At 44.9% G+C, this 22,035-nt stretch overlaps 2 protein-coding genes across 2 annotated transcripts in view; both read left to right on the top strand.

Annotated features, from left to right (window-relative positions):
* Positions 1 to 487: 487 nt before the first annotated feature.
* On the top strand, positions 488 to 5,397 carry wee1 (WEE1 G2 checkpoint kinase). The gene is made up of 9 exons (XM_029685745.2): positions 488 to 1,121; positions 1,654 to 1,865; positions 2,226 to 2,289; positions 2,470 to 2,642; positions 3,006 to 3,274; positions 3,530 to 3,717; positions 3,836 to 4,006; positions 4,412 to 4,557; positions 4,861 to 5,397. Exons 1-9 carry the CDS (start codon positions 627 to 629, stop codon positions 5,015 to 5,017), a joined length of 1,875 nt encoding a protein of 624 aa, XP_029541605.1. The 5' UTR covers positions 488 to 626; the 3' UTR covers positions 5,018 to 5,397.
* A 788-nt stretch (positions 5,398 to 6,185) lies between these two features.
* Positions 6,186 to 22,035, top strand: part of LOC115144717 (switch-associated protein 70-like) — a 37,838-nt gene continuing 21,988 nt past the window's right edge. The window contains exons 1-3 of the mRNA XM_029685751.2: positions 6,186 to 6,327; positions 7,507 to 7,647; positions 21,666 to 21,839. Coding sequence (XP_029541611.1) covers positions 6,232 to 6,327; positions 7,507 to 7,647; positions 21,666 to 21,839 — 411 coding nt within the window. The 5' untranslated portion in view covers positions 6,186 to 6,231. The remainder of the gene's footprint in view (positions 6,328 to 7,506; positions 7,648 to 21,665; positions 21,840 to 22,035) is intronic.

Genomic DNA, 22,035 nt, shown 5'->3' with positions numbered 1-22,035 from the left:
TAAACATAGCTAGCCAATGATTTGTTGTGAAAATACACTTTTATAGTTTGTAACGTTTTAAGATAACCAAGTAATTTCATTGCGAGTTTTTGGGATTCTTTTTTTTAGGTACCCCGACGGATTTGATGTTTTTCTATTCGCGCTGGGTTCTGGACAAGGGGTTGCAGTGCGCCACAGCCATTTTCCGGTACCTATAAGCTAACTTGGCTGTAGCTAGTAGGAGTGACCACGGCAGGGGCGTGTAGCTGGTTAGCTAACTGTACAGCTAGTGACACATCTTCGGAGCAAATGTATCAGATGAACATAAACTTGCTTGAGATGTATGTTACAATTTGCGACCCGTCATCAAGAGAAAGTGTTCGCTGAACGTCAGGGAGATTTCGGTGGAAGTTTGACTTTTTTTTGTTGCCATACTTCTCGTTTGCCAGGTAGCAGCGTCAACTTTGCTGCGTGGCTAGCCGAATGACTTGATATTACAAGCTACATTAATTTATTTTACGGTGATTATATACATACTACAGTAGTTGCATAGTAATTACGCGGATTAGCTAACTAACCGTTTGTTAACGTTACACCTTTAGCTATAAACGGACACTTTTTTTTTTAAAGCGATAGCCTGGTTTTAAATGAAAATGCAGAGTTACAGTTGCCGTCGTCGGCATGGAAGTTCATCTCCAAACGCCCGACCAATACGTCAGAAGTTACAGTTTGCACCGAGCGATGAAGAGGATGACCCGATTGAGGACGGCAACAACAGCACAGGAGCAGAATCGGGCTTTACAGAACTGGACTCTCCAATGCATGAACTACGGGACAGTGTCGATAAACGACTCGAACACAGCAGCCCTCTGAATCGGACTGGGGAACGCGGTGATGTGGAACTATGGGACGAAGAGGGATTCGGTTCTCCGTCTCACCTTCAGTCCCCCAGTAGCGTTATTTTCACGAAGGGGTCCCGGTCACCACGGAAAAGCTCTCGGGTGTACGGCAATTCACCGGAGCGGTCATACATTCAGGACGATGGGGAAGGCTCGAGCTCACCTATTCCAGACTGCCCCGACACACCTCCACACAAAACCTTCAGAAAACTTCGCCTTTTTGATACTCCACACACACCAAAGGTTTGGCCATTTGATCCAGAAAACCTCCAAGCTGTACCATACCAACAATTGTCTAATATTGTTTTGACAACATAGTTAATGCATTGTAGCATACTTAGCTAACATTTATGACGTAGTAATGATGCATGGCATTTTTGTAGTATGACATAGTGACTCATTGAATCTGTACTTTAAAAAATGTTTTTAAAGGTAGCTTTTGTTGAATAATAGTAACCGCCCACTGACCTATTTTCAGTAGTGCTATACAATTATATAACCCAGCAGTCAGCCTTGCAAATTGAGTCATTGATTCGAAGTCTAGACTTTTTCATGGCTGGACATGCCCCCAGTTATCCACTCTGGAATCCTTGTCAACATCAATATTTTGCATTGATAGGCATATTTGTATACACTTTCACCTAAATTTTACCTCAACTTTACCCAAATTAGTTATTTTTATATGTGGTATTTCAGTTCATTAAGGGTATTTCACTTTATCATAATAGTTTGCTCTCTAAGTGTCTCAACATGTCTGGAATATTTTCATTTGCAGAGTTTGCTGAACAAAGCCAGAACTGCCAGCTCAGTGTCCTCAAGTAGGAGAGTGGCTCTCTTCAGGAATGTGGATTCCACAGGAAAATCTGGTCCAGACAGTAGGAGAAGCCAGACCCCTTTGGTCAACATCAACCCCTTCACCCCGGAAGCCCTTCTCATCCAGTCTACTACTCAACAGAAGAATAACAGGAAGAGGGCACACTGGAATGAGTATGTCACTCATTTATCCTGTCTTTATTTTAGCCAAATAAGTTAGTCTAATACTATCTAAACAGTTGAACTTAGTCCAATTTCAACAGACAACAATTGATCACTTATGTTTTTGTCCTTTCATTTGATACCTGGATGTGTCCATATGTCGGTACACACAGATTGTAACCCATTGTTATTGCTAGCTGGAATCGTTAAATCCGTTGACTAAGCATCAGTAAGGCAAAAGTCTGGCAGGAAACCAAGACATGTCATGGTCACTAATGAACTCTGCCATGTGTGTGTGAAGGCCCCAGTGCTGCCCTCTGGTGGTTGGAATGTATGCTAACAAACTCTTTGTCTCGTTTTTTTTTTATTCAGCTCCTGTGGTGAGAACATGGACGCGAGTGACGCTGAAACCGAAGAAATCATTCCTCCGCCAAAGGTAGTTATTTTCTAACCATCCTGATTTCTTTATAGCATTGCGATGAACTTGGTTCACTCGCAGGCATGTTATTCAGCAAAGCTCTCAACCTACACATATCCAGTTAGATGGATAACATAATCCAAATAACATTTAGTTAGACTATTGTGATTTTCTATTAAACCTCCTCTCCATCCTCAGAGAATCACCTTGATGGAGAGTAATATGAAGTCCAGATACGCTTCTGAGTTCCACCAGCTGGAGAAGATCGGCTGCGGGGAGTATGGGGCCGTCTTCAAGTGTGTCAAAAGACTGGACGGCTGCATCTATGCTATCAAGCGTTCAAAGAAGCCCCTGGCAGGCTCTGTGGATGAGTAAGTTGGAGTTTCTATCTGAAACAGGAGCACGCTCTAAATATACTGATCCAGCCAGACATACGTTTTTTGTGCATATGGAACATTTCTTGAATTTTTTATTTCAGCTAATGAAACATGGGACCAACAGGTGTTGAGTTTATATTTTTGTTCAGTATATATTGTGTATGGGTACTCTTGCTGAAGCCAGTCTGACATCCTCCCTTTGTTGCTGTCACTATGTATTCCAACCAGACTTGGGAATAGTATTTTATGTCTATTCTCTAACGGTCCTTGAAATAATAAATAATGTTAGTTATCCTAACCACAGTTAACCAACTTGAAGAAATGCCTAATCTAACTACATCTGCGTTCCACCCATAGGCAGAACGCTCTTCGGGAGGTGTATGCCCATGCTGTGCTGGGCCAGCACCCCCACGTGGTTCGCTACTACTCAGCCTGGGCAGAGGATGACCATATGCTCATCCAGAACGAGTACTGCAACGGTGGCACCCTCTCAGATGTCACGGCCGAGAACTATCGGCGGCTCGGCTTCCTATCGGAGCTGGAGCTGAAGGACCTGCTGCTGCAGGTGACTCGCGGCCTCAAGTACATCCACTCATCCTCGCTGGTCCACATGGACATCAAGCCTAGTAAGTACCACTGAGAGGTTGAAAAGCATGAACTTTAATGTCAGATGGGATTTGTAATAATGAAGTGGATGTTTAGTTAACAGTGGAGACGAGAGAAACCAGCACAGTTTTTTTTAACTTAAAAAAAAAAGTCAGCTTAGTTTTTAACAGGAGGACATCTTGATTCACATCCCTAATTCAATGCAATTTGTTTGAAGTGTTTGTTTTTACTTAGTCATTGACAACAAAAATGAATTTGTGTATCGTCTCTTTCAGGCAATATTTTTATCTCACGCAAGACTCTGTGCAGTGTAGACGCATGTGATGAAGAGGAGGACGAAAAGGATGGACTGGCAACCAGTGTGGTATACAAAATAGGTGACCTTGGCCATGTGACGAGGGTGAACAATCCTCAAGTTGAAGAAGGCGATAGCAGGTTCCTGGCAAATGAAGTCCTCCAAGAGGTGAGTTTTCTCCCTTAGAAACTTGCCTTGCCCAAGCTAAAGTATTATAATTTGGAAATCCAGGGTAATTCAAATGATTCTTTACAACGTTCCTAATCGCGTCAAACTTTTCCTTCAGGACTACAGTAACTTGACGAAGGCGGACATCTTTGCCCTGGCCCTGACTGTTATCAGTGCCTCTGGGGCAGAGCCTCTGCCCACCAATGGGGATAAGTGGCACGAGATCCGTCTGGGAAAACTGCCACCCATCCCACAAGTGCTCTCTCAGGAATTCCTGAGTCTACTCAAGGTAAGAACTTGATGTTACTATAAGCGTTTCCTTTGAAATGTGACCGGTTAATTTAAGAAGGTTATGAAGGTTTTCTAAAAGCAGTCATTTTTCTCTTGACCCTATACCTTTGCTTATAACACAGCATTGTTGAATACCAGTTTCTATTTGGCCAGAAGGGCATTTGAGAATTGTCATTATAACCAGATAATGGTACAGTTGGAAAATATGATTCTATGCCACTGCTATTCTATTCACTGCTGTTCACTGTCCTGTTATTGGACAAACTGATAAAGCTGTGTGATATTGAAAGATATACTGTTCATTTGAATTGTGCGCTCAAAAATCAAGTGGCTGATGTTGGGATATTTACATTTGCTAGTTTTCAGGAGGTAACTTTATTTTTTATTTTTTTCTCCCCTGCAGCTGATGATCCACCCTGACCCCACCAGGCGGCCGTCCACCTCTGACCTCATCAAGCACCCGGTGCTGTTGACCGCAGCTAGAATGACTGCTGATCAGCTCCGTGTGGAACTCAACGCAGAGAAGTTCAAGAATGCACTGCTTCAGAAGTAAGTACAGAATGGCACTGACACCAAGTGAAACAAGGATCTGATGTAGCCCCCCCCCCCCAGGCTGTTTTTGTAAACACTAAAGGCAGTGGTTAGCTAGTTGTTGCTCATGCTTTTACATAGTGAGCCAACCTACCCATAGTGTGACATTAATTGACGGCTAAGTGACATTGGAGATGTAGAAAAGGTGGGGCTTGTAAATTAGAGATTCACGGTATGGACTTTCGGTTTCATAATCTGTTTGTCTCATGGTGCAATGTTTCTTTCAGGGTTGGTCTAACTGTTCTTCATTGCTTTCCCCAGGGAGCTGAAGTTGGCCCAGATTGCCAAAGCTGCTGCTGAGGATAAGGTTCTGTCCACAGACAGAGTCCTGACCCGTTCCACTGTCCAGCCCAACCCCAAAACCTCCAGACTCATCGGCAAGAAGATGAACCGCTCAATGAGCCTGACCATTTACTGAAATGCAGACACGTCCCTCCCCCAATGATGTTGGAACATGGACTGGAAAACTGATATCTAGGGAATCTGACTAGCTACGTATTCTGTTGGGTACAAGTGCTGAAAATGGACCCAATTTCCACTGGTCACAGGAGAGACTTCACTGTCAAACTTGGTGCTGTGGGTGGACCTTTCTTGTCGGACTCGGTCAAGACTGAGACTAGACATTGCCATACTCAATTAGTACTGACTTGTCAAATATTTGACCAGTAATTCTGGTAGTGGACATCTTGACAGAGACCAAGCATTCCTTAAGGTAGTTAATGTACCTTTTTTTTCTGTTTTGTTTTTGTCAGCCACAAGTCTTAAGTAGATTGCAGAGGCTCTCCACTGTACTCCATGCACTTCCTTAAAAGCCTTGCTCTTTGATGGAGAGGGACACAGAGAAGCCCTCAGTGTGTGAATGTACCAGGCCACAGATGTGTGCACCTTACTGCCTGGTTCCAGGCATCCGAGGGTCTGTCAGACAATGCTTTTAAGAGCACTTTGGAAGCAACGGGGAACTTGCCACATAACCTGCTGCTATTCATGTCTTTGTTCTACGGGGTTAATGGATTTTTCATTTTCCCATTAGGGTAGTTTTAAATCATTGCACCCATTATCATATTTGGTGGACTATAATTGTGGACCATAACATTATTATTTTGTTTAAACTATCCACTATATATGTATATATATTTTTAAATGGATCATGCAATACATGTAAGAAAATGGTGTCTATCAAACCTGTTTTTTTTAAAAGTGCTTTCTTTGCCAAAATTAAACATGAGTACAGCCTCCAACTTCCTCCAGCTTCAACCCTGCCTTTGTAGCATTAAATGAATCATTGTTCTGTAGGTTCTCCGTTTCTAACTCTGTTATAGCCTGTACATGATCTTTTAATAAATTCTTATCAAATTCATGCTGGTCTTCAAATTCATGTCATATTACATAAGGCCCTACAATACTGTATTACCCCCTTATCGCACACCTGGCACGTTGTAACCAATTCAGTTCAATGTGACTAATCTACTAGGTGTATTTTGACTAGCTGCCATGAGGAAATGAACTAAAATGTGCGTTGACATTCGTGGACAAGCGTCTGGCAGCTTGTCACGTGACTGTCTCATTGTATCCTATTATGAGAAAAACGTTCCGCAACACGAGCTACTTTTAGTCAAGCAAGCAGCCATCTCAATGGCACTACGAGACGAACTTTTAAAGCCAATATGGCACGCGTTTACAGCGTTGGACCTGGACAAAAGTGGGAAAGTGTCCAAATCACAGTTAAAGGTATGGAATTATATTTACCTAGATAGTGTGTTTGTCAAACAACCCCGAGGCACGTCGTTCCCTTAATTATTAAAAAATTACACGCATAAACTTTTTGAGCGTCCAAAAAAGGTTGCAATCAAAGTGAAGGCCGTCTGATTTTGGATGGATGATACTTAATAGTCGAGGATGCATTTGGAATGATGTCATTTTAGCCCAAATCATTGTCTGCCTTCATATTACTACAGCACAGACACGGTGCATGTCATAAGTCAATGTTTTTTTTTTTAACTGCTTGTCTATGGTTAAAGGGAACTTCTTATGGCACACCTGTGGACGTTAACTGATTGTCGGAGTATTTTGTTTATTTTAAAACAGAATAATAAATAGTTGAGATGACGCTTTTGCTGACTAGATCTATAGCCTTCTGTGCTTACTTCATAATCCACTTCATGTATGCCTACTATAACAGCCACTTCATCAATGTTAAGTGTTTGTCTAAGCAGCCTTACATTTAAACAGCATATATGCAGAGTTGTGTGTTTAGCTTGTTTATGGTCTAGTTTCGTGAGAAGGGAACTTATCAGTACCATAGTGCTGAAATCATTCAGGGTAAAGTCACATAATTTGATGTGATTAATTCGTAGTTGTAATAGTAGACTGCACAAGGTGCAATTTCGAAATTGGATAGTGCATCATCAGTTTTTCTATTGTCATGTCAGTCATTGCGTATTTTAGATCTATTTATAACTAGTTAGAAATGTCCAGAGCAACTAGCCCATGTCAGCTAGCTAACGTTTTTAGCTAGTTTTTTTTTTAGCCCATAGATTTTGTAGTAGATCAAGTCACTCAAATATCACGAGAATACAAACGAGACATGGCAAAATGTATAGTATTGCAAGAAAATATGCTTTAAAACTGCAAAATGTACTTTGCACCCCGTGACAAAAGGTGTAGAATTGCAGGGGGGTGGCGATGACGACGAGATATTGTTTCACGAAAGCTGGAAGGGGGGCCTCCAAGTGAAAAAGTTTCGTAACCGCTGGTGTAGTTGACTAGGAACCTTTCCAGTGACTGATGTGTTCAACTCCATTAAGTAGAAATGTATGCTGTTAAGGCGTTGTTGCTGCATTTAATATAACTATTGGCTCTGTGTAAACTGTGAAGTCCTGATAAGAAGTGGTATTTTTGTCTTTGCAGGTGCTCTCACATAACTTGTGCACTGTGATGAGGATCCCCCATGACCCGGTGGCCCTTGAAGAGCACTTCAAACATGACGACGTAGGCCCTGTCTCTACTCAGGGCTACATGCCCTACTTGAACAAGTTCATTTTGGACAAGGTGAGCCGCACATACAGTAATACTTAGAGTATATATGCCCCTCAGTCAATCATTCTCTCACTCACTGCTGTTTATATGTTTTATTGTTTTGTGATGAAGGGTCACTGAAGTCTAGGATAAAGATGACAAGGTTAGAATTCCATTGCCTTAGTTTGAGATCTTCAACCTTGACTTCAGTAAATGCTAGTGATTCTATTGTTGGTCAAAATGAGTAATTATATTGAGAGTAAAGGATTCCTTTTCCAATGTCACAACATGGATACCATGGTGACAGATAGGCATTCCTTTGCCACTCTCATAAATATGAGAATTCTTGTGTAATACATTTTTTTTTTAAATCAGTTAAGAACACATTTTTTATTTACAATGACGGGCCTACCCCAGCCAAACCCTAACCCGGACAACGCTGGGCCAATTGTGCGCCGCCCTATTGGTCTCCCAATCACGGCTGGTTGTTATACAGCCTGGAATTGAACAAGGGTCTGTAGTGACGCCTCTAGCACTGAGATGCAGTGCCTTAGACCGCTGCGCCACTCAGGAGCCCATGGGTCATCGAGGGTTAGCAAATCAAGTTTGGCGCTTTCTACTGGTGTCATAAAGGTGTGTAGTGTAAACTTACCATGTCACATTTGGAAATTGTTTCTGCTGTCATAAAGGCTTACTATGGTGTCTGTGGATTTTTTCAGTGGTGTCAGAAAGAATTACTACAGTAAGACACCTTTGTTCATTTCACAGAGGGGAGCTTTTGGGACAGTTTTGTAGTTGTTGATTATATTAAAGGTTACCATGATGACAATTTGTAGGCTAATTCTTGTGAAATGTCACAGAGTTATCGTAAATGTTTTGGCATACTTGTTTTCATACTTGTTGTTTTTCATGACATAGAATTATTGTGTGTTCTAAACAATTACTACAGAATTTATTGTCATCAATGACAATTTAAAATTAGAATGTTTTTGGTTAACCTTTGAAAATGTTCCTGGTAAGAACCCATTTTGGACTTGGTGTGCATTTCATAGTCTGGGATTTCCATTTGAAGGCAGATATCTACTGTTCAAGTGCTTCCTATGACACACACAAGGAAATAGATGACAAGGGATTTTACAACACACCTTACGGTACATTAGCCCATTCCATTCTCTGACGTGTTAATATATCTTCTCCTGTCACTTCCTCGAGCTCTCGTTCCTCTAATACAACAAAAAGGTTTCAGGAACCCAGATATGACATCATGGACAAACGTCAAGAGTCTCCCCACCCATGTGGATATGACCCTACCAAACAGGTCGGGAGCACCACCCCCACTCCCCAGGGAAACTCCATCCTAACAGTCGTGTGTGTGTGTGTGTGTGTGTGTGTGTGTGTGTGTGTGTGTGTGTGTGTGTGTGTGTGTGTGTGTCACCTTCTTCCTCCCTGACTCACTCCACTTGTCAGACAATTACAGTGACTCAGCCGGAGAGGCAATCAAGTCCATCGCTGACTGTTCCACATAATTCCCCATTCTGCCATTTGGGACTCCGCAGTCGCTCACTATGTGGAGCACATCATTCTTCCTAGCCAACTGACCCTGTAGAAACCTGGAATGCATTGTTAATTGGGAGCTTAATTTGTTCCTCTTTTGTTAGAAGGGGAACAAAAGAAAGCAAGGTTACACAAACAACAGAGCACCAAAATAGTTCAAGGCTGTGAACATGTGACCTTCCCTTAGTTAACATTTTTAAGGCTGCTGTGGCTGAATTATTTCCTCATTTCATGTCTTGCTAGTTCAACCACTGTCCGTCCTAGTCTCGTCTAGACCTCAACATATTTTGATCCATGTTTCATAATAGAGTAACACATAGGCTCTATATCATATTGTACCTTGTTTGTAATTTCACAATTACTTTTGAATCACCTGTCCTCTGCCCTCGCGCTACAGTAACAACAGGCATCTCTGTGGTGTGACTGTGGTGTGACCGTTTGACGGTAGGAAGTTTCCGTCTCCTGGAGGGCCATGGACAGTGATAAGACTGTTTGTAAACCTGTTTGGACATTCCACTGCAGAGAATACTAACGAGCATGTGTATCTGCAGTGGAGAGGCAGGACTGGGTGCTGGAGGGGCCTTGACAAGGCCCTCATTATTGAGGTGCAGAGAGTGGGAGAACGGCAGAGAGAGAGAGACCTCAGTCTGGACCAGCTAGTACAGAGCGAGAACGAGATGACCATGACACAACATTCTGAGGACAAAGCGAGAGCTGCTATTTCATAATAATGCCACTTTCACAACTTCTATTGCTCCTCCCTCCGCATCGTCTTTCTGCTTACCTCGCTGGTGTTACTGTGAAACTACATTTCTCTTGAGTTTACTGTGAAATCTTTGACTCACCCAAAACAAACCACAGCTCTATAAATAGTGTCTGTTGATGTTGAAGGCAGACATGCCACACCTGTGTTTTCCCTTAGTTCATTGACCTGATTCTTACCTGGGCCACGTTCAATAGGCAAACTCTGTGGAAGGTTGCAGTGAGAAATGTTATGACTTGACCTGACATTAAGCCCATTCTACATGTCAAAGAGTAATGTTTATTGTACATCATTTTAACTGAACGTTCCACAATGTTCTACCCTGCAGAACTCAGCCCCGTTGTAAAATATTCCCCCACCACCTCGTGAGGGGGAGGGAAATTAGAGACACATTGAACAAATTACTCAATAATAATAATAGCAGTATGCTATTATTTTGTATATATGTCATCTTATTATTGTGGATTTATACAACGGGTGGGTCTAATCCTGAATGCTGATTGGTTAAAACTGCATTCCAGGCGTTGTCTATTCCATAAGTTACCCACTGGCTAAATCTATTACGCTAAAATGCGTTTTACTCTGTTTACGCCATCCACCGAAAAGACACAGAAGAATTGAACAAGATTCCTGTATGTTCTACCTGGAACTAATACATACGGCAGCAAATACACTAAGAAGATTCTTGTAATGTCTGAATTAAAGAGGTCGTAACATTAGACAGAAATGTTGCATGTATTATATAAAAAACATACAAGAGTCATGTAAGCTAAGCCTTAGAAGGTCTCACATACATGGGACACACAATTGTCTGATGTCATTGACACACTTATTGAAGAAAGAAGCATATCCCTTTGCGAGGAGGAGGCGCAAGAAGAGGAGGATTTATCTGCTGTGAGGAGGATTTATCCGCTGTGAGGAGGAGCAAGAAGAAGAAGAGGAGGAGCAAGAGGAGGATGAAGGGGGAAATCAGAAGGAGCGGGAGGAGGAGAAATGAGTTTGATAGCAGCAGTGAATCTATTTTGAGATCCCTCAACAATCATTCTCACGGTAGTACATTGGTAGTAGTCAGTGACATGTCAAAGCTAAGCAGGACTGGGCTTGGTTAAAACTGTATGGGAGACCAAAGGCTGGAAGGGTGACCTGTAAATAAATCCACTGTCCAGTAAAATGTGCTGCCCAGCCTTAACCATGGAAACTCATACCTGAAAATGTAAACGCTACATGTAAAGTGTTGGTCCCATGTTTCATCAGTTGAAATAAAAGATCCCAGAAAATTTCCATACTCACAAAGTGCTTATTTCTCTCAAATTTAGTGCACAAATTTGTTTACATCCCTGTTAGTGAGCATTTCTCATTTGTCAGGTGGATGGATTATCAAGAAGCTGATTAAACAGCATGATCATTACACAGGTGCACCTTGTGCTGGGGCCAATGAAAGGCCACTCTAAAATGTGCAGTTTGGTCACACAACACAATGCCACACAATGCAATTGGCATGCTGACTGCTTGAATGTCCACCAGAGCTGTTGACAGAGAATTGAATGTTCATTTCTCAACTATAAGCTACCTCCAACGTTCGTTTTAGACAACTTGGCAGTACATCCAACTGGCGTCACAACCGCAGACCACGTGTAGCCACACCAGCCTCCACATCCGGCCTCTTCACTTGAGGGATCATCTGAGACCAGACAGCTGATGAAACTGTAGGTTTGCACAACCAAAGTATTTCGGCACAAACTGTCAGAAACTGTCTCAGCGAAGCTCATCGTCGTCACCAGCGTCTTGGCCATGTCTGCAGTTCGGCTCACCTTCAATGGCCACTGGTTTGCTGGATGCTCTGGATCAACGCATACGACAGCGTGTTCCAGTTCCCCAATATCCAGCTACTTCGCACAGTCATTGAAGAGGAATGAGACAACATTCCACAGGCCACAATCAACAGCCTGATTAACTCAATGTGAAGGAGATGTTGCGCTGCATGAGGCAAATGGTGGTCACATCAGATACTGACTGGTTTTCTGATCCACACCCCTCCCTACCTTTTTTTTTTTTAGGTATCTGTGACCAACAGATGCATATCTGTATTCCCAGTGATGTGAAATCCATAAATTAGAGCCTAAATAATTGATTTCAATTGTCTGCTTTCCTTATATGAACAGTCATTTTTGTTCAGTGTAAATACAAATATTGTACTTTTTCATGTTTTTGTATCTGCATTCAGAAAGTATTCAGACCCCATCCCTTTTTCCACATTTTGTTACATTACAGCCTTATTCAAAAATGTTCCTACACACAATAATCTACATACCCCATAATGACAAAGTCAAAACAGGTTTTTAGCAATGTTAGCAAATGTATTGTTAATAAAAAAACATACCTTTATTTATATATGTATTCAGATCCTTTGTTAGGAGACTCGAAATTGATCTCAGGTGCATCCTGTTTCCATTGATCATCCTTGAGATGTTTCTTCAACTTGATTGGAGTCCACCTGTTGTAAATTCAATTGATTGGACATGATTTGGAAAGGCACACACCTGTCTATATAAGGTCCCACAGTTGACAGTGCATGTCAGAGCAAAAACCAAGCCATGAGGTTGAAGGAATTGTCTGTAGAGCGCCGAGATGACAGGATTGTGTCGAGGCACAGATCTGGGGAAGGGTAGCAAAAATGTCTGCAACATTGACAGTCCCCAAGAACACGGTGGTCTCTAATCATTCTGTTTTATTTAACTAGGCAAGTCAGTTAAGAATAAATTCTTATTTTACAATGACGGCCTACCCCAGTCAAACCCTCCCCTAACCCGGATGACACCCTATTCTTAAATGGAAGAAGTTTGGAACCACCAAAACTCTTCCTAGAGCTGGCCGCCCGGCCAAACTGAGCAATCGGGGTAGAAGGGCCTTGGTCAGGGAGGTGACCAAGAACCCGATGGTCATTCTAAGTGCTCCAGAGTTTCTCTGTGGAGATGGGAGAACCTTCCAGAAGGACAACCATCTCTGCAGCACCCCACCAATCAGGCCTTTATGGTAGAGTGGCCAGACAGAAGCCACTCCTCAGTAAAAGGCACACGATAGCCCGCTTGGAGTTTGCCAAAAGGCACCTAAAGACTCTCAGATCATGAGAAACAATATTCTCTGGTCTGATGAAACCAATATTAAACTCTTTGGCCTGAATGCCAAGTGTCACATCTGGAGGAAGCCTGGCACCATCCCTGTGGTGAAGCATGGTGGTGGCAGCATCATGCTGTGGGCATGTTTTTCATTGGCAGGGACTGGGAGAGTAGTCAGGATCGAGGGATAGATGAATGGAGTGCAGAGAGATCCTTGATGAAAATCTGCCCCAGAGCGCTCAGGACCTCAGACTGGGGCGAAGGTTCACCTTCCAACAGCACAACGACCCTAAGCACACAGCCAAGACAACGTAGGAGTGGCTTCGGGACAAGTCTCTGAATGTCATTGAGTGACCCAGTCAGAGCCCAGAATTGAACCCGTTCGAACATCTCTGGAGAGACCTGAAAATAGCTGTGCAGTGACGCTCCCCATCCAACCCGACAGAGCTTGAGAGGATCTGCGGAGAAGAATGGGAGAAAATCCCCAATTACAGGTACGCCTAGCTTGTAGGGTCATACCCAAGAAGACCTGGCCAAGGCTTTCAACTCGGTCAATCACCACATTCTTATCGGCAGACTCAACAGCCTTGGTTTCGCAAATGATTGCCTCGCCTGGTTCACCAACTACTTCTCAGATAGAGTTCAGTGTGTCAAATCGGAGGGCCTGTTGTCTGGACCTCTGGCAGTCTCTATGGGGGTGCCACAGGGTTCAATTCTCGGGCCTACTCTCTTCTCCATATACAGCAATGATGTCGCTCTTGCTGCTGGTGATTCTCTGATCCACCTCTACGCAGACAACACCATTCTGTATATAGACTTTTTCTACTGTATTATGTTGTTTGTGTCGAACTGCTTTGCTTTATCTTGGCCAGGTCACAGTTGTAAATGAGAACTTGTTCTCAACTAGCCTACCTGGTTAAATAAAGGTGAAATAAAAATGTTTAAAGACTCAAAGATGTAATCAATGCCAAAGGTGTTTCAACAAAGTACTGAGTGAAGGGTCTGAGTACTTATGTAAATGTGATATTTCAGTTTTCTATTTTTAATACATTTGCAAAAATGTCTATAAACCTGTTTTTGCTTTGTCATTATGGGGTATTGTGATGTCATTATGGGGTATTGTGTGTAGATTGATGAGGAGCAAAAAACGATTTAATCCATTTTAGAATAAGGCTGTAATTTAACAAAATGTGGAAAATGTCTGAATACTTTCCGAATGCTCTGTGTATAAACAATGTGAAACCTATAAGGAAAACATTTATTTTGTAGAGGTTACAATGTCAGAACATACACTTTTCTTATAAAATTCCTAGATGACTCATAGGGTATGACATATTTGAGACAAACTATATCTTTGTAAGCAATTCACCATAATCATGTAGTGACTTTGTATGTCACATGGCATAAATTAACACACATATGCTACTGACATATAACGTACAAAATCTTACCAGATACTTTTTAGCTTTTAATCTTATTCTGCCCTACAAGATTCTTATTTGCTTTTCATGATTATTTTTCATATGGGAGGAGCATTTTCAGCTTTTTGGTCATTTTTGTCTTTCATCCAGATTAGGGTTAGATGTATGTTTTAAACACTCCTAAAGACGTCTCCTTAATACATACTCCGCTTGCGTTTCAAAAGTCTGTTTCTCTGTTGATGCATCACTTGCTATTTGTAGATTGCTGATAATCATTATCTGGCCTATCTCTCTGTTGTGATTTAGCTGAGTTGAGTCAGGCATCTGTATAAACAGCTAAGTGTCATTCAACGTCCATTCAGCAAGCCATGAAACCCACTATCTCAGATGGTATTCTGTAATCATTTCTGTAACAGATCAAATTAGCATGTCTTCCACATTTTGTGGAAATATAATTTAATCTCTGAGAAATTAAGCACATTTTTATATATTCTAATATTCAAATATTCAATGAGTAAGACATGCCAAAGAAATAGTCAAGCCACACCCCATGCCAAATCCAACACCCATGGACTCCCCATGCCAAATCCAACCCCCATAGACTCCCCATGCCAAATCCAACCCCCATGGACTCCCCATGCCAAATCCAACCCCCATAGACTCCCCATGCCAAATCCAACACCCATAGACTCCCCATGCCAAATCCAACACTCATGGACTCCCCATGCCAAATCCAACACCCATGGACTCCCCATGCCAAATCCAACACCCATGGACTCCCCATGCCAAATCCAACACCCATGGACTCCCCATGCCAAATCAAACACCCATGGACTCCCCATGCCAAATCCAACACCCATGGACTCCCCATGCCAAATCCAACACCCATGGACTCCCATGCCAAATCCAACACCCATGGACTCCCCATGCCAAATCCAACACCCATAGACTCCCCATGCCAAATCCAACACCCATAGACTCCCCTTGCCAAATCCAACACCCATGGACTCCCCTTGCCAAATCCAACACCCATGGACTCCCCATGCCAAATCCAACACCCATGGACTCCCCATGCCAAATCCAACACCCATGGACTCCTCATGCCAAATCCAACACCCATAGACTCCCCATGCCAAATCCAACACTCATAGACTCCCCATGCCAAATCCAACACTCATAGACTCCCCATGCCAAATCCACCACTCATAGACTCCCCATGCCAAATCCAACACTCATAGACTCCCCATGCCAAATCCAACACCCATGGACTACCCATGCCAAATCCAACACTCATAGACTCCCATGCCAAATCCAACACCCATGGACTCCCCATGCCAAATCCAACACCCATGGACTCCCCATGCCAAATCCAACACCCATGGACTCCCCATGCCAAATCCAACACCCATGGACTCCCCATGCCAAATCCAACACCCATAGACTTCACATGCCAAATCCAACACCCATAGACTCCCCATGCCAAATCCAACACCCATAGACTCCCCATGCCAAATCCAACACCCATAGACTCCCCATGCCAAATCCAACCCCAAAGACTCCCCATGCCAAATCCAACACTCATGGACTCCCCATGCCAAATCCAACACCCATGGACTCCCCATGCCAAATCCAACACCCATGGACTCCCCATGCCAAATCCAACACCCATGGACTCCCCATGCCAAATCCAACACCCATGGACTCCCATGCCAAATCCAACACCCATGGACTCCCCATGCCAAATCCAACACTCATGGACTCCCCATGCCAAATCCAACCCCCATAGACTCCCCATGCCAAATCCAACCCCCATAGACTCCCCATGCCAAATCCAACACCCATGGACTCCCCATGCCAAATCCAACACCCATGGACTCCCCATGCCAAATCCAACACTCATAGACTCCCCATGCCAAATCCAACACCCATGGACTCCCCATGCCAAATCAAACCCCCATAGACTCCCCATGCCAAATCCAACACTCATGGACTCCCCATGCCAAATCCAACACCCATGGACTCCCCATGCCAAATCCAACACCCATGGACTCCCCATGCCAAATCCAACACTCATAGACTCCCCATGCCAAATCCAACACCCATGGACTCCCCATGCCAAATCAAACACCCATGGACTCCCCATGCCAAATCCAACACCCATGGACTCCCCATGCCAAATCCAACACCCATGGACTCCCCATGCCAAATCCAACACCCATGGACTCCCCATGCCAAATCCAACACCCATAGACTCCCCATGCCAAATCCAACACCCATAGACTCCCTTGCCAAATCCAACACCCATGGACTCCCCTTGCCAAATCCAACACCCATGGACTCCCCATGCCAAATCCAACACCCATGGACTCCCCATGCCAAATCCAACACCCATGGACTCCTCATGCCAAATCCAACACCCATAGACTCCCCATGCCAAATCCAACACTCATAGACTCCCCATGCCAAATCCAACACTCATAGACTCCCCATGCCAAATCCAACACTCATAGACTCCCCATGCCAAATCCACCACTCATAGACTCCCCATGCCAAATCCAACACTCATAGACTCCCCATGCCAAATCCAACACCCATGGACTACCCATGCCAAATCCAACACTCATAGACTCCCCATGCCAAATCCAACACCCATGGACTCCCCATGCCAAATCCAACACCCATGGACTCCCCATGCCAAATCCAACACCCATGGACTCCCATGCCAAATCCAACACCCATGGACTCCCCATGCCAAATCCAACACCCATAGACTTCACATGCCAAATCCAACACCCATAGACTCCCCATGCCAAATCCAACACCCATAGACTCCCCATGCCAAATCCAACACCCATAGACTCCCCATGCCAAATCCAACCCCCAAAGACTCCCCATGCCAAATCCAACACTCATGGACTCCCCATGCCAAATCCAACACCCATGGACTCCCATGCCAAATCCAACACCCATGGACTCCCCATGCCAAATCCAACACCCATGGACTCCCCATGCCAAATCCAACACCCATGGACTCCCCATGCCAAATCCAACACCCATGGACTCCCCATGCCAAATCCAACACCCATGGACTCCCCATGCCAAATCCAACACCCATGGACTCCTCATGCCAAATTCAACACCCATAGACTCCCCATGCCAAATCCAACACCCATGGACTCCCCATGCCAAATCCAACACCCATAGACTCCCCATGCCAAATCCAACACTCATGGACTCCCCATGCCAAATCCAACACCCATGGACTCCCCATCCCAAATCCAACACCCATATACTCCCCATGCCAAATCCAACCCCCATAGACTCCCCATGCCAAATCCAACACCCATAGACTCCCCATGCCAAATCCAACACCCATAGACTCCCCATGCCAAATCCAACACGCATAGACTCCCCATGCCAAATCCAACCCCCATAGACTCCCCATGCCAAATCCAACCCCCAACACCCCATGCCAAATCCAACACCCATGGACTCCCCATGCCAAATCCAACACCCATGGACTCCCCATGCCAAATCCAACACCCATAGACTCCCCATGCCAAATCCAACACCCATAGACTCCCCATGCCAAATCCAACACCCATAGACTCCCCATGCCAAATCCAACACCCATAGACTCCCCATGCCAAATCCAACACCCATAGACTCCCCATGCCAAATCCAACCCCAAAGACTCCCCATGCCAAATCCAACACTCATGGACTCCCCATGCCAAATCCAACACCCATGGACTCCCCATGCCAAATCCAACACCCATGGACTCCTCATGCCAAATCCAACACTAGACTCCCCATGCCAAATCCAACACTCATAGACTCCCCATGCCAAATCCAACACTCATAGACTCCCCATGCCAAATCCACCACTCATAGACTCCCCATGCCAAATCCAACACTCATAGACTCCCCATGCCAAATCCAACACCCATGGACTACCCATGCCAAATCCAACACTCATAGACTCCCCATGCCAAATCCAACACCCATGGACTCCCCATGCCAAATCCAACACCCATGGACTCCCCATGCCAAATCCAACACCCATGGACTCCCCATGCCAAATCCAACACCCATGGACTCCCCATGCCAAATCCAACACCCATAGACTTCACATGCCAAATCCAACACCCATAGACTCCCCATGCCAAATCCAACACCCATAGACTCCCCATGCCAAATCCAACACCCATAGACTCCCCATGCCAAATCCAACCCCCAAAGACTCCCCATGCCAAATCCAACACTCATGGACTCCCCATGCCAAATCCAACACCCATGGACTCCCCATGCCAAATCCAACACCCATGGACTCCCCATGCCAAATCCAACACCCATGGACTCCCCATGCCAAATCCAACACCCATGGACTCCCCATGCCAAATCCAACACCCATGGACTCCCCATGCCAAATCCAACACCCATGGACTCCCCATGCCAAATCCAACACCCATGGACTCCTCATGCCAAATTCAACACCCATAGACTCCCCATGCCAAATCCAACACCCATGGACTCCCCATGCCAAATCCAACACCCATAGACTCCCCATGCCAAATCCAACACTCATGGACTCCCCATGCCAAATCCAACACCCATGGACTCCCCATCCCAAATCCAACACCCATATACTCCCCATGCCAAATCCAACCCCCATAGACTCCCCATGCCAAATCCAACACCCATAGACTCCCCATGCCAAATCCAACACCCATAGACTCCCCATGCCAAATCCAACACGCATAGACTCCCCATGCCAAATCCAACCCCCATAGACTCCCCATGCCAAATCCAACCCCCATAGACTCCCCATGCCAAATCCAACACCCATGGACTCCCCATGCCAAATCCAACACCCATGGACTCCCCATGCCAAATCCAACACCCATAGACTCCACATGCCAAATCCAACACCCATAGACTCCCCATGCCAAATCCAACACCCATAGACTCCCCATGCCAAATCCAACACCCATAGACTCCCCATGCCAAATCCAACACCCATAGACTCCCCATGCCAAATCCAACCCCCAAAGACTCCCCATGCCAAATCCAACACTCATGGACTCCCCATGCCAAATCCAACACCCATGGACTCCCCATGCCAAATCCAACACCCATGGACTCCCCATGCCAAATCCAACACCCATGGACTCCCCATGCCAAATCCAACACCCATGGACTCCCCATGCCAAATCCAACACCCATGGACTCCCCATGCCAAATCCAACACCCATGGACTCCCCATGCCAAATCCAACACCCATGGACTCCTCATGCCAAATCAACACCCATAGACTCCCCATGCCAAATCCAACACCCATGGACTCCCCATGCCAAATCCAACACCCATAGACTCCCCATGCCAAATCCAACACCCATGGACTCCCCATCCCAAATCCAACACCCATATACTCCCCATGCCAAATCCAACCCCATAGACTCCCCATGCCAAATCCAACACCCATAGACTCCCCATGCCAAATCCAACACCCATAGACTCCCCATGCCAAATCCAACACGCATAGACTCCCCATGCCAAATCCAACCCCCATAGACTCCCCATGCCAAATCCAACCCCCATAGACTCCCCATGCCAAATCCAACACCCATAGACTCCTCATGCCAAATCCAACACCCATATACTCCCCATGCCAAATCCAACCCCCATATACTCCCCATGCCAAATCCAACCCCCATAGACTCCCCATGCCAAATCCAACACCCATAGACTCCCCATGCCAAATCCAACACGCATAGACTCCCCATGCCAAATCCAACCCCCATAGACTCCCCATGCCAAATCCAACCCCCATAGACTCCCCATGCCAAATCCAACACCCATAGACTCCTCATGCCAAATCCAACACTCATAGACTCCCCATGCCAAATCCAACCCCCATAGACTCCCCATGCCAAATCCAACCCCCATAGACTCCCCATGCCAAATCCAACACCCATGGACTCCCCATGCCAAATCCAACCCCATGGACTCCCCATGCCAAATCCAACCCCCATAGACTCCCCATGCCAAATCCAACCCCCATAGACTCCCCATGCCAAATCCAACCCCCATAGACTCCCATGCCAAATCCAACACCCATAGACTCCTCATGCCAAATCCAACACTCATAGACTCCCCATGCCAAATCCAACCCCCATAGACTCCCCATGCCAAATCCAATCCCCATAGACTCCCCATGCCAAATCCAACACCCATAGACTCCCCATGCCAAATCCAACCCCCATAGACTCCCCATGCCAAATCCAACCCCCATAGACTCCCCATGCCAAATCCAACCCCCATAGACTCCCCATGCCAATTCCAACCCCCATAGACTCCCCATGCCAAATCCAACCCCCATAGACTCCCCATGCCAAATCCAACACCCATGGTCTCCCCATGCCAAATCCACCCTAACAAGTAAACAGTAGGAGTTCTCTGTTTAACAAGTGGCATGGAGCTACAGCTTGGACTATTGTTTCCATCTTCCCTATCTAATAAATTCTCAGTGAATTTAATGTTGTTGTTTTTCCCTGTTCAGAGAAAATAGTAAATGAAGTTGTTAGGTTTATGTTCCGTCCTGCATCCTGATATTACCTGGTTCTGACCACTACATGATGCTGTTCCTGCTAATAGATGGTGCCATTGAATCCCCCCCTCTAAATGTTAAAGGGATCGTTCACCCAAATTGCAAAATTACATATTGGTTTTCTTACCCTGTAAGCGGTCTATGGACAAGATACGACAGCTACCCATGCTTTGTTTTTGTTTACCTGGCCACTGTTTCAAATGCTAACATTTTAGGATTTGTGGCACAAATCCAATACAAGTCAATGGTACTATATTAGCTTTTTCGCTCTTCATATCCAAATAACATCATTGAGTTTTTGGATACTTTAGCGTGAAAATGCTAATAATAGTGGCCAGGTCAACTGTTTACGAAAAGCAAAGTTTCTCCTCATTCTGTCCTATGAATTTGGTTTGATTCATGTGTTAATCAAACCTACACTGAATGTATGGTCTTCCATGCCATGTTTAACCTTAACTGTAGTATAAAGAGAAGAGTGAAGATGTCCTGACTACAGTCAGCTTATTGTGCCTTTTGCTGTCTTTTTCTCATATGAAAAATGCTGGTCTTCAGCCAAGTGACCTGACCTGAGATTGTTCCTAATTGCAGGTCCAGGACAACTTTGACCGGCAGGACTTTAACAGAATGTGCTGGACCCTGTGCGCCCGTAAGAACCTCAACAGAACCCACCTCCTCATCTCTGACGAAGACGCTTTCGAGATCTGGTGCATCTTCAACTTCCTGTCTGAAGAGAAATACCCACTGGCCATCGTCACTGAGGAGGTGAGATTGGACAGGGGTTGTGTTCATTGGGCACCAAACAGAGGAAAACCGACTGAAACAGGCAGGGACTGTCCAATAACAAATGCTAATTTCCATTTTCTGTTGTAAAAGGTTTTAAAACGTTTGTGTCAAGTGTCCCAATGAACATGACCTGGGCTCTAATGCTGGCACATTTAGCCCCAACACAAACCTGACT

This window comes from Oncorhynchus nerka, linkage group LG17 (genome assembly GCF_034236695.1).
Source record: "Oncorhynchus nerka isolate Pitt River linkage group LG17, Oner_Uvic_2.0, whole genome shotgun sequence".
Lineage (NCBI taxonomy): Eukaryota > Metazoa > Chordata > Actinopteri > Salmoniformes > Salmonidae > Oncorhynchus > Oncorhynchus nerka.
The sequence above is the reverse complement of the archived record's forward strand: the minus strand, read 5'-3'. Positions and strand labels throughout refer to the sequence as shown.

What these genes read in the sequence shown, in the direction of transcription:
- wee1 (XM_029685745.2), top strand. Translation starts at nt 627, where the DNA reads ATGAAAATGCAGAGTTACAGTTGCCGTCGTCGGCATGGAAGTTCATCT. An exon ending in ATACTCCACACACACCAAAG is followed by an intron (nt 1,122 to 1,653) that starts GTTTGGCCATTT and finishes TTTCATTTGCAG; the next exon opens with AGTTTGCTGAACAAAGCCAG. An exon ending in CAAATGAAGTCCTCCAAGAG is followed by an intron (nt 3,718 to 3,835) that starts GTGAGTTTTCTC and finishes CTTTTCCTTCAG; the next exon opens with GACTACAGTAACTTGACGAA.